The 11,959-nt window shown below is 33.8% G+C and overlaps 1 protein-coding gene across 1 annotated transcript in view; it reads right to left on the minus strand.

Annotated features, from left to right (window-relative positions):
* Positions 1-11,959, minus strand: part of LOC137406683 (uncharacterized) — an 82,045-nt gene that overhangs the window by 32,730 nt on the left and 37,356 nt on the right. The window contains exons 18-22 of the mRNA XM_068093296.1: positions 10,318-10,495; positions 9,443-9,646; positions 5,845-6,048; positions 3,483-3,685; positions 359-485 (exon numbers count right to left, since the gene is read on the minus strand). Coding sequence (XP_067949397.1) covers positions 359-485; positions 3,483-3,685; positions 5,845-6,048; positions 9,443-9,646; positions 10,318-10,495 — 916 coding nt within the window. The remainder of the gene's footprint in view (positions 1-358; positions 486-3,482; positions 3,686-5,844; positions 6,049-9,442; positions 9,647-10,317; positions 10,496-11,959) is intronic.

An 11,959-nucleotide genomic window follows, 5' to 3' on the forward strand; every position in this document is an offset into this window, starting at 1 on the left:
ATTAGAAAATGTATGTCTGCGCCTTGGTCAAACAGAGAAAAGCGTTTTTCTTTTGCAGCCGGTTTCACAAAACTAAAAACGGTATTACATATGGCTTTTGTTAATCAAATACATTAATTCTTGCACAGTGCAGAATTTTCTACTGATTCCAAAAAGCTTCAAGTTAAAGCTCTATGACAGAAGCTCTATCTTTTACAGGAAATAGACTGAGCCTACATTATCAAAAGTTTTTCAGCATAGAATAATTCCGTCCAAACGAGCAAAAGATTTTGTAGTGAAGGGGTTAAGAAAGAACTCTTAGGTGAAAACCTGAAAAGCGAGCTTCAGAATTATTAATAATTAATTACTTTCAACTAACCTATTCCAAAGGTTGTAGATATAATTCTCTTGAATAGAAGCTTTGATGCCTTCAAAACTCTCCATGATTGGTCCACCATCATAACGTATGAAACCCTCTATCAATGTCTCACTGCAGTTGTGCATCTCTGTATGAAATGGTGAAAAACTGTTAGAATGAGGCTAAGCGGTGCAAAGGTCCAGAACCACTAATGTGGAGCACAGGCTAGATTATTAATTGCAAGTGAAATATAGCTAAGCAAAGTCTATTGTTATACTATACATAACATTATACTGTTAGTAGTCAGCAATTTATCAGTAAGTCACGGTACAAACACAGCTACTATGCTGGTTGCTGGCTTTATAACTCATTCAAAAATGTATTAAAGGTTTTATTTGAGCGATAATAACCAACTTTCATCAGTTAAATGAACCACGTTTAGACTTGAGCTGACAGGAAGCTGGCTGTCACTTCAGACTACTCAATGTAGATACTACTAAATCATGATATTGATATAGCATCGTTCTTTTAAGTCAAATTATGTTAGCTATAGTACATTGTAGTACTTACATTTAGAGATGTAAGTGGGAAACTTACAGCAAATGGCTGTCTTACAATGTGGTACATTATGTCAATTAAAGCCAGCTGAAGACGTCCGCAATTTTTACAAAAAAATATTACTGTTTAGAAACAGTTGAAGATTTACTGTAAAACAATCGCCAATCCTTCATTGGCAATCAAAAAACATCGTGAGAAATGGTCTGTGTGTCTAAGTAAAAACTGGAACAGTTGTGTGCTGTTTTTCACTGCAACAACATTTAAAGCGCGTTATTATAGAACATGTCATGACAAGCAAAATAATAAAGGATTGCATGCTAACCACTACTTTATAGAAATATAACGACGTGCGATAAATTATGTACAAGCAGCACGATGAAAATAGCTTTGGTTAAGCCCATTCTCTGTGAAAATGTCATTCAGCTCGAGAAAGTCACGCCAGGCAGCGCTAACTATCACTAGCCAATCATGAAAAAATGAGCAAACATCGGTAAGGTCTACTAGGAGCAACGAAAGTTATGACAGAGAGATAAGCCAGTGTGCTACACTTAAAGTAAAAGTTAGCATGGGAGTCTAGAATTCACGAGAGAAGTCACTAATCTAGAATTCACTAATCTAGCGGGGCAATGAACAAAGGCTTTTATATCTTACCCGCTAAACTCTTGTTAGCCACGCATTCGCCTAGATCAACCACAAATCATAAACACCATAGTACGACATTTAAAGCTTTGGAAGCGCAAGGCAACATTCATCACTAACAGTTAGTTGAAAGATGGACCACGGGTTGACAAGAAGAAGTAGAGCGGGATAAATCATCCTCTTAAGAATGTTTACGAGATGAGAGACATGTGGGATCAGCATCCAATTGAAACTTAATCACATTTTGATTGGATGGAGTTTGTTTAAAAGAAGAGAGACATCTGGAATCATTGCCCAACTGAAACTTAATCATATTTTGATTGGATGGAGTTTGTTTATAAGAAAATGGACATGTGGGATCAGTGTCCAATTGAGATTTAGTGACATTTTGATTGGATGGAGTTTGTTGACAAAAAATAGACATCTGGGATCAGCATCCAATCGAACTTAATCCTATTTTGATTGGAAGAAGTTTGTTCACAGCAAAATAGACGTGTGAGATCAGCAGCCAATTAAGACTTAATCACATTTGATTGGATGGAGTTTGTTTAAAACTTGCATCATATTCAGATCAAGGCAAGATTAATAAATGCACCATGACGACCATTACAATTCTATTTCACACCATCTTATTACTAGGACTGCGTTAAATTGTCTCACTTTGATACATTCGATGAAAAGCTAAAGATATGGTTGAAAGGATTGAATTTATTGTTGTTTTGGCATTGCTTTCCATTTTTCTTTCACTCTTTAGGATTTTGGCTTCAAACTTAGTTAGGTAATGATTTAATTTAATCATTTTAAACAAGTTCCATCTAATCAAACCTCACAAAGTTATGTGCAAAAAATTTATTGCGTTGTTATAATATAATAATCAGCTTTGGAATACTTGCATTCAGCTAAAACTAGATTTTTTCAAGTATTCAATGACTAAATGTCACAATCTATCTTTCACATTCTTTTTCTCAGTAGATGGACCCAGATGGGAAATAGAAGATGTTATGAGATGAGCTTATAAACTTTCTTAAATCAAATACAATTGTTATTGCAATAGAGTGCTGATATAAAAGCCATTGCAGTGAAAATCTTCAGATATCATTCATAAAATGGTTAGCTTTCCATTTGTAGCACAGGTTTCCATGTTTGGTGTATTTTGCCTTCCGACTTTACAAAATATAAACATTATTTTGTAGTTTATCTCATTTGAAATACAAGTTATCGCTTTTATAACAAATATATATAAATATATATAAATATATATAAATGTATATATAACTATAAATATACAAAAGCGATTCAATGAATACAGTGAATTTATTTATAGAGAGAATTCTATTATAAGTAGAAGCCTAATTTTATGTCAAAGCGTCTATTTATAATAGACAATTTTTCTTATAGGTTGTGAGGTCATGTGACCCTTTCTTGAGGTTTTCCATAATTGCTGACTAAACCACATGCTCCAAAATTGCCGACTAAACCACATGCTCCAGAATTGAACAGAGATCAGTTATCAAATTTTTGGTAGTTGAATATAAACCCAGTGAGATTTACAGGAGAATGGTCAATAATTATGCACAAAATGTCTACAAATATGCAGGACTGTTTGGAGAAGGCAGGGCAAGTATTGATGATGAGGATATCTTTGCAGCTTTTGCAAACTGAAATGGTGCTAGAGAAATCTTTTAATTATTCTGGTGCAGGTTTCCTGACATCACGACTAGGGCTTGTCTCCCACACCACTCTATGCTCCACTGATGAGCAAAATTGAAGACAAAACAGCTTTCTTCATTTGAGTATATGTAAAATACATAAAGCTAGTACAGACTTTACCATAACTACCACTGTTCAGAAGGACCATCAAAGGAATGTGACGTACATGCTTTCAACAGAGTACTAAATAAAGCAGAAAAACAAGAAGGCAGAGCAAGTAATCATCGTATATACTTACTCCACCATTTTGTGCTGAACCCAAAAGGCTCAATTGGTGCAATGTCCAATCTAGCCACATCTACCTTGCTAACAACTTCTCCTTCTACTCTGTATCGTCCAGCTGTGAAATTGGGAGAGAAGTTTTCCATGTCAAGCAAACCATGGATAAGATCAGGAATTGAGTTTAACCCGGTGGTGTAGTCTATTGTCAGAAGTCCATCACTGTAACACATGTGCAATGTGTTGAAAGTTGTCTTTGTGAGATTAACTTACCCTGAATTTTAGTAGATTTTACCAGAAAGTATCAGTATTTTTCTATCATTGGCGATTGTTTTTCATGTTTGAAGTGATCTGACTGCCAGGATCTTTCAAGATAACAGCCAACAAAACTTAAAACATTCAGAAGAAAAATATGTGTAAATTGCGGCACCAGTTGTGATCTTTGCTATAGTTGATATCAGCTATGCGCTCATGTCGCAGCGTTACGCATCGCTATTCTGTCGGCCCTTTTGCTGAAGTGCAATTATAGATGTCACAAATACACTTTCATTTGAATCTATGCGTTTTAACCACGATCAAGTTTTTTAAATGTAAATCTTGAAACATCCTGGCAGTCAGACACCTCAAACATCAAAAGCCATCTCATATGATAGAAAAATACCTGATACTTTCTGACGAAATCAACTAAAGTTTCATGTAAGTTCATGTAAGTCCAGTTAGTAGGTTAAGGTAAGTCCAGCTAAGGTTAGTAAGTGTTACTAGCCAGTTTATTCTAGTGCAAATTAATCTAATAAAATGTTTCCCTGTTCAGATGGTTGCTTGATGTTCCATATACATATATGGAGGTTACATATATGTCCAACCAGGTTGTAAGACAAACTCTGAGCATAGGAAGCCATAATTCCATTTAAAAGAAACAATCAGAACGCAACCGACCGAGCAAACGATGCTAATATTCTTGTTTCAAAAATATTAATTTGATTATAATATATTAAAATATTAATATTAATTTGACATAAACTATACTTTAAAGTATTAAAGTTTAGTTTATGTCACTTCTTCTTCAATATATGTTCGTAGAATTTAATAGATTATTCATATATAAAAATCTCAAAGTTTTGGTTTGTCCAGCTATAGCTATTACAATTTAGGAATAGAATATCTGTTTCATGATACATTTGATCTCCGAACATCCCATTTGCCAGACAAATATTTTACCAAATAAACTACGCAAAATCAATGGATTCGTTGGGCAATATGAGTGATTATCTAGGTTAAAATAAGCATAGCATTACATCATGGCACAATGTCACTAAAGCTTGATCTCACGGCTTTACTAATAAGCTTAAATTACTAGCTTGCTAATAATTAAACTAATAACTAAATTATTAGTTTAAAATAATCATTGGCATTGTGCCAGGCTAATGACAAGCAACTGTATGGCCTGTCACTTTTTATAAGCTGATTCTTAAAACCCATGCAACAGTGGGCATTCCCCTAGTTATTATAACATTTATAAATTTGAAGATTTGTAGCATATTATAAGTATGTATTCTGGTAATTACTTGTACTAAGAAGCATTGGAATATATAAAGTTAGAAAAATGGCTAAAACAAGTGCCTAATTTTGATAGAAAGGACTAATGATTAAAAACTGATGACTAATGACTGATTACTAATGACTGTTGACTAATGACTGTTGACTAATAACTGATGAATAATGACTGTTGACTAATGACTGTTGGCTAATAACTGATGACTAATGACTGATGACTAATGACTGTTGACTAATAACTAATGATAGTAGACAAATAACTGATGACTGTTGACTAATGACTGATGCTTAGGTATGGTATTCTGAGGCATAGATTAGATTGCTAATCCTTCAAGTATATATAAAGGTATAACTGGATGTTCATCGATATCCATACTGAACAGGAAGCTTCAAACACTGCCCAGTACATAAGATACTAGTCACTAAAGCACTCCTCGCTGGGATTCATTCACTTTCGAAAAGTTTGCTCTTATTCGTAATCGAATCTGAGGTTTATTAAATAATTTAATAACTGTTTATTTTGCTTGAAATTTATTATTAGAATCCACTTCCAGATCCGAAGCAGCAAGTATAAACTTTAGCTAAAGAGCTAAAGCCTGACATGATCCACCATCTTAAATGACATCTGGAAGATGTTTAATTACATTTGTGTATTTTATTGCTTCATATAGTGGGTTTGTGCTTCTCCAATTTTATCCTTTGTTCAAAAACTTAGAAAGCTAATGCCAGGTTAGTAGAGAGTCACTCACTCTTATGAATAAGAGTAAAGAGGTTGTACAGTTTTGAGGTGTCTAACGGGTAAATATAATTACAACATCAACGGTTACCTATGGGAGCTCTCAACAACTGTGTATTCATTCTGTGGTATGTTAATAGAGAAGTCCTTCAGGATGGTCTCACCATACATGACTGTATAGTCTACTTGCATCAGCTGCACCATCTCATCTAGTACAACATTACAGTAATATTCTAGTCGACGCTGGGGAAACTTTGCTGATAAGATGAATTCAGCAACATTACCATTCCAGCACCTAAAACATGCACAACGATCATGAGATCTGATCACCCATATACAAAGCATGATAAGCAGACACTAACTAAAATCTCTGTGTGTCATTCTACAGCTGACTTTAGGATGGCACATGATTGGTTAATAACACAAGTAACCAGGGAGTGGAGAGAAGGCAAGAACGTGTAAATGTTTTTATAATTTCCCAGATCGTCTTTATTTCTGTAATACGTTAATGATTTCTAAAATCCTAATGAGAGCTCACTGAAGTTCAATGGGACAATGTAACAGCTTTGGGTTGAGAATCACGTACTAGCCACATCATGTTCTCAGTAAATGATGAAGCTTTCTGTTACAAACAAGGCCATTATTTTTTAGTAATTTTTTCCAGTTACACATAATTACTCCTTTTTTATCATTCGGTTTTTTTTCTCATGTACCTTGACCAGTACATCAATTACGTTATCCACTACTTAGCAGGCTACGTGGAAGCTCTTACCTAGTCTTGATGCTGAATATAGGATCAACTTCATAGAAAGAAGCTCACTATTTATGTAAGCTGCTTGATATGATTAAATATAAAAACAGCTTAGTTTAGTTAGGAGTATAAAGTTCTTATCTTCAGTTTGTTCTGTACACACCTTTCATAAGTCGAGTTTCTTACAGACACAAAGTGTACAAGTAGACAGCTGAACTATGTCTTTATTGTTATTACACCTACCAAGTTTATACACGTACAAAGACATAACATAGCCATGTTATTAAACCAGCTAATTTGTCATGTTTTGCTGTTTTAGCATATTAGGTAGTCAGATATTTTCTTGAAAACTTAGAAAAACTGAGCAGGAACAAAGAACAACTTTTTAAAGTATGTTTTTATTTCGCTTAATGAATTAAAACATACATAATAAAATGTATGGAGCACTACAGCGATATTGAAATAAATCAATAATTTTATGCAATACTATAGATATTTCAGAAAAAGTCTTGCAGTTTACTAAAGATTAGCTTTTCGTATTTCAAGCCTGATGATAGCGTGCTGTACTAACAGGTCTCATACCTGTTTGATAAGCATCCAGTATGTATGTCAGCTCTCAGCCAACGTCTATTAGGTCTATGAAACTACTGACACTTACAATATATCCTTATGACAACTACATATATTTTCTTACTAAAACATAACATGTTTTGCTTCAAACACAAACTATAACTACAGGGTATTTACATGTAGGTATTTCATACTAATAGCCAGCAACACACCACCTTTAAGAATACCCTGCATATTTATCATTGGTTTGAAGCGGTATAAAAACAGATTGCTGGCTTTATTAATATTCTGTATCTGTTGTCATCCCAGCTATTTATTTGTCCCAGCTTTTAACAATTATATTTTTCAAGTAATATTTTATGAAAATATTTATTTTACCAACAGTTTTAAATTTGGGCATAATTTTAGTTCTACAATCAAGTCTACTACTAAAGCTTTCCTAAAGTGTAAAGTATAAAGTAGCAAATAAACTACTCATTTTTTATTCATAAAACTTTAGGTTGACACCAATATCTACCAATAAACAGCTATATATATCATAGAAGAGAGTTGACACCAAAATCTACCAGTAAACAGCTATATATATCATAGAAGAGAGTTGAGACCAATATCTACCAGTAAACAGCTATATATATCATAGAAGAAAGTTGACACCAATATCTACCAGTAAACAGCTATATATATCATAGAAGAGAGTTGAGACCAATATCTACCAGTAAACAGCTATATATATCATAGAAGAAAGTTGACACCAATATCTACCAGTAAACAGCTATATATATCATAGAAGAAAGTTGACACCAATATCTACCAGTAAACAGCTACATATATCATAGAAGAGAGTTGACACCAATATCTACCAGTAAACAGATACATATATCATAGAAGAGAGTTGACACCAATATCTACCAGTAAACAGCTTAATATATCATAGAAGAGAGTTGAGACCAATATCTACCAGTAAACAGCTATATATATCATAGAAGAGAGTTGACACCGATATCTACCAATAAACAGCTATATATATATCATAGAAGAGAGTTGACACCAATATCTACCAGTAAACAGCTATATATACATGTATCATAGAAGAGAGTTGAGACCAATATCTACCAGCAAACAGCTATATATACATGTATCATAGAAGAGAGTTTACACCAATATCTACCAGTAAACAGCTATATATATCATAGAAGAGAGTTGACACCAATATCTACCAGTAAACAGCTATATATATCATAGAAGGGAGTTGACACCAATATCTACCAGTAAACAGCTATATATATCATAGAAGGGAGTTGACACCAATATCTACCAGTAAACAGCTATATATATATATATATATATATATATATATATATATATATATATATATATATATATATCATAGATATAATATATCTATGATATATATATATCATAGATATAATATATCTATTATATATATCATAGATATAATATATCTATTATATATATTATATCTATATATATCTATTATATATATTATATCTATATATAATATATTTCTTTGCTGGCTATATTGTAGAAATATATATATATATATATATTTCTACAATATAACCAGCAAAGAAAAAGAAAAGGTAGAGAAATATCTCCCTCTTGGAGAAGAAATTGAAAAATGCTGGAATGTGAGAACAACTGTAATCCCAGTAGTCATTGGGGCACTGGGCGCAATAACACCGGCGCATAAAATGTGGCTTGCCCAATTACCAACAGCAATCAACTCAGGTGAGTTGCAGAAAAGTGCGCTATTGGTAACAGCTAAGATCTTGAGGCGAGTGCTCAAACTCCCAGGTCTCTGGTGGGAGACCAGAGTTAGAGCAGAATTTACCACCCATACGGGGTATCCGGGGTGAGGAAACAATTTTTTTTTATCATAGAAGAGATTTGACACCAATATCTATCAATAAACAGCTATATATATCATAGAAGAGAGTTGACACCAATATCTATCAATAAACAGCTATATATATCATAGAAGAGAGGTGACACCAATATCTACCAGTAAACAGCTATATATATCATAGAAGAGAGTTGACACCAATATCTACCAGTAAACAGTTACATATATCATAGAAGAGAGTTGACACCAATATCTACCAGTAAACAGCTATACATATCATAGAAGAGAGTTGACACCAATATCTACCAGTAAACAGCTATATATATCATAGAAGAGAGTTGACACCAATATCTACCAATAAACAGCTATATATATATATCATAGAAGAGAGTTGAGACCAATATCTACCAGTAAACAGCTATATATATATATCATAGAAGAGAGTTTACACCGATATCTACCAATAAACAGCTACATATATCATAGAAGAGAGTTGACACTAACGTGACTGGCTGGCATTGCTGAACAGCCTTGCACCGATCTTGGCAGGTCCTTGTGAGGCAGCAGCTTTGACAATACATGAGCCTAGGTGACCAGCTGTTAGGGTTGTCTTCTGACGTTATGCTGCAGTTGCCACCACGCTCGTTGATGATGTTGTTCGCGCAAGTCATTGAACAAGAGTCACATGAGCTTTTGAAAGCCTCACACCTGCAGTTGATCTCAGTTTAGTGACATTTTATGACTGCCAGTAAAATGGTTAAGGGTTAACATGAGGTAGAATGGTTTAAAGCGATTTAGTTACAACTAAAATAGCTGATATAAAGATCTACATCGCAGAAGTAAGCCAAACATTGAGATAAAACACTCTTTTCCTGCAAATGAAAGTTAAAAGCATTTTTAAAAATTTTGGCTAGCTAAATATTTTGGACTAACATCATGAGTGTCATATTAACTATGCTATTTTGTTTTCACAAAAGAACAACAATTGGGAAGCTCAAAAAGTCGCAATGGAGAAGTCTTGAATGCCTCATCAACTGTGGTGCATTGACAAAGTGTAACGGTTATGGAGGTACAAAGGGTCAGCGAAGGGTCAGCATAGCGACTGCAATAAGTTTAATGAAACTAAACCATAAGGTGAAAATAGTAACCAACTAAAACCGTTACATGCAAAGTGGTAGCCATAAAACGAATTATTAAAAAATACGATATAGTTTTAGATATGTCTCGTATAATCATCCGCAGCACATGAACTAAAAAACTGCATACTATTAAACTAAAATAAAATCTAATTTAAACATAGAAAACCAGTGCATTTTAGAATAAAAAACTTTAAAAGTAACTTATGGCGCAATTAGAGTACAATAAACCAAAAAACTTACTCCTCAGTTGGCTGAACTGCAATGGAACCTGATTGGCTAATAAAGCTGTTAAGGTCAAACATGTCTGTCATGGCGTTTGGCTCCGAGCACACCATGCTGATGTTGAAGGGATGAAGGGGGGCAACTTTACCAAATGTTTTGTAAGTTGTACACAGCTGTCTTGGGTCAGGCTGACATTCTTAAACAGAAATAGATGTTCTTGACCCTCTTATCACTTGATTATGTATTGACTTATTTCTGATGCTATCTTGCTAATTCTATCCATTATATACCATGAATAAAATTAATCAATATTATTAATACTAGAACTTCCTCTGTCATTACAGCCCACGACCAAGGTGATAATGGAAAAAAGAAATGGCAGTGCTGGTTGTTGAAAAAGTAATTGTCAGCAGGAATTGGCAGAGTATAGTGTAAATGAAAGTTGTTCGAGATGACATAAATGAATTTGAGGGAGCACAACTTCAAAAAGGTGCAAATAAAAATTTCAACAAATATAGATAAGTTAGATAAGTTCAGCATTCTGTTAAATGTCGCTCAATCTAGTCTCCTCTCTTTTACGTTGTAGGATTTTGTCATTAATAGCTAATCGAGTGATGCGCTCCTTAGCGAAGTTAGTAACAAGTAAGTCATTAATGTTTCGAACTCGAGAGAGAGCAACAAATGACATTCCAGCGGTCATTTTGTGGTGTCCTATATCAAATTTATATGAAATGCAAAATTAGAAGTAAAATGGCAAGTTACTGTGTACTATACACAGTTTGAAAGTTAGTTGTGTTGAATGTAGAATGGTTTTGATAGCGATCTTTAACAGAAAGCAAGTGCGAGCGTTTACGCGTCTGAAAGTTTTCAGCAAACTGGAGCAAAATGAAAAATGTTTTCCTCGTCATAATGGGGCATGGTAGTTCGGCCCTAGCTTGTACATAAGTTGTAAAGAATTCCGGCTAACGTTTTGAATAATTTAATGAAACCTTCGGTAATTGAACAAAAAACATAGGCTAATAAACTGCGTACCACAATTTCGTACCTGTAAATCGGTCTACGCCTCAAACAGTCTACGTTTAGTACAGAAATTTTCACATAAATTCGATTACAAGTAAACAATGCCATAGACTGGTGAAATGAACATGTTTTTCTCATGAAATGCGCACTGCTAAATAGTTCTACTATCTGTCGCACGGCTTTATTGGCGTATTGTAGGCCGGTCTTAACTATTTTTAAACCAAGCTTTTCAAGCGTTTTGTGGCATTCTTTGGCTGAATTAATCTGTCTATTTATGTATAATCCGATCAGATGGGTTAGTTTTAAGATATTGCGGTAACCTTTCAAAGACTTGGTAATATGTTTAAATAGGTTTATATGTGTTTTGTATCGTTATTATACTTTAACGACTCTACAAAAAATGGTTAAATTTTTTGATGATATTTCGATACAAGGGTTTGCGGTGTTGTTGATGAATAATTTTCGTAAGTTGTGTGCACATGCTCTTATCATAAAAACTCTCAAACTTCGCTCCGCTCGCTTGGTCGTGGAATTATACTTATTCTTATTACTAACCCAGTTAATCTTTTTCCCATTTACTAAGGATACTTTAATTTGTGTACAAATTTTAGGTTTTATTATAAATCTTAACTCTGAAGTA

Source organism: Watersipora subatra, chromosome 10, assembly GCF_963576615.1.
Source record: "Watersipora subatra chromosome 10, tzWatSuba1.1, whole genome shotgun sequence".
Taxonomy (NCBI): domain Eukaryota; kingdom Metazoa; phylum Bryozoa; class Gymnolaemata; order Cheilostomatida; family Watersiporidae; genus Watersipora; species Watersipora subatra.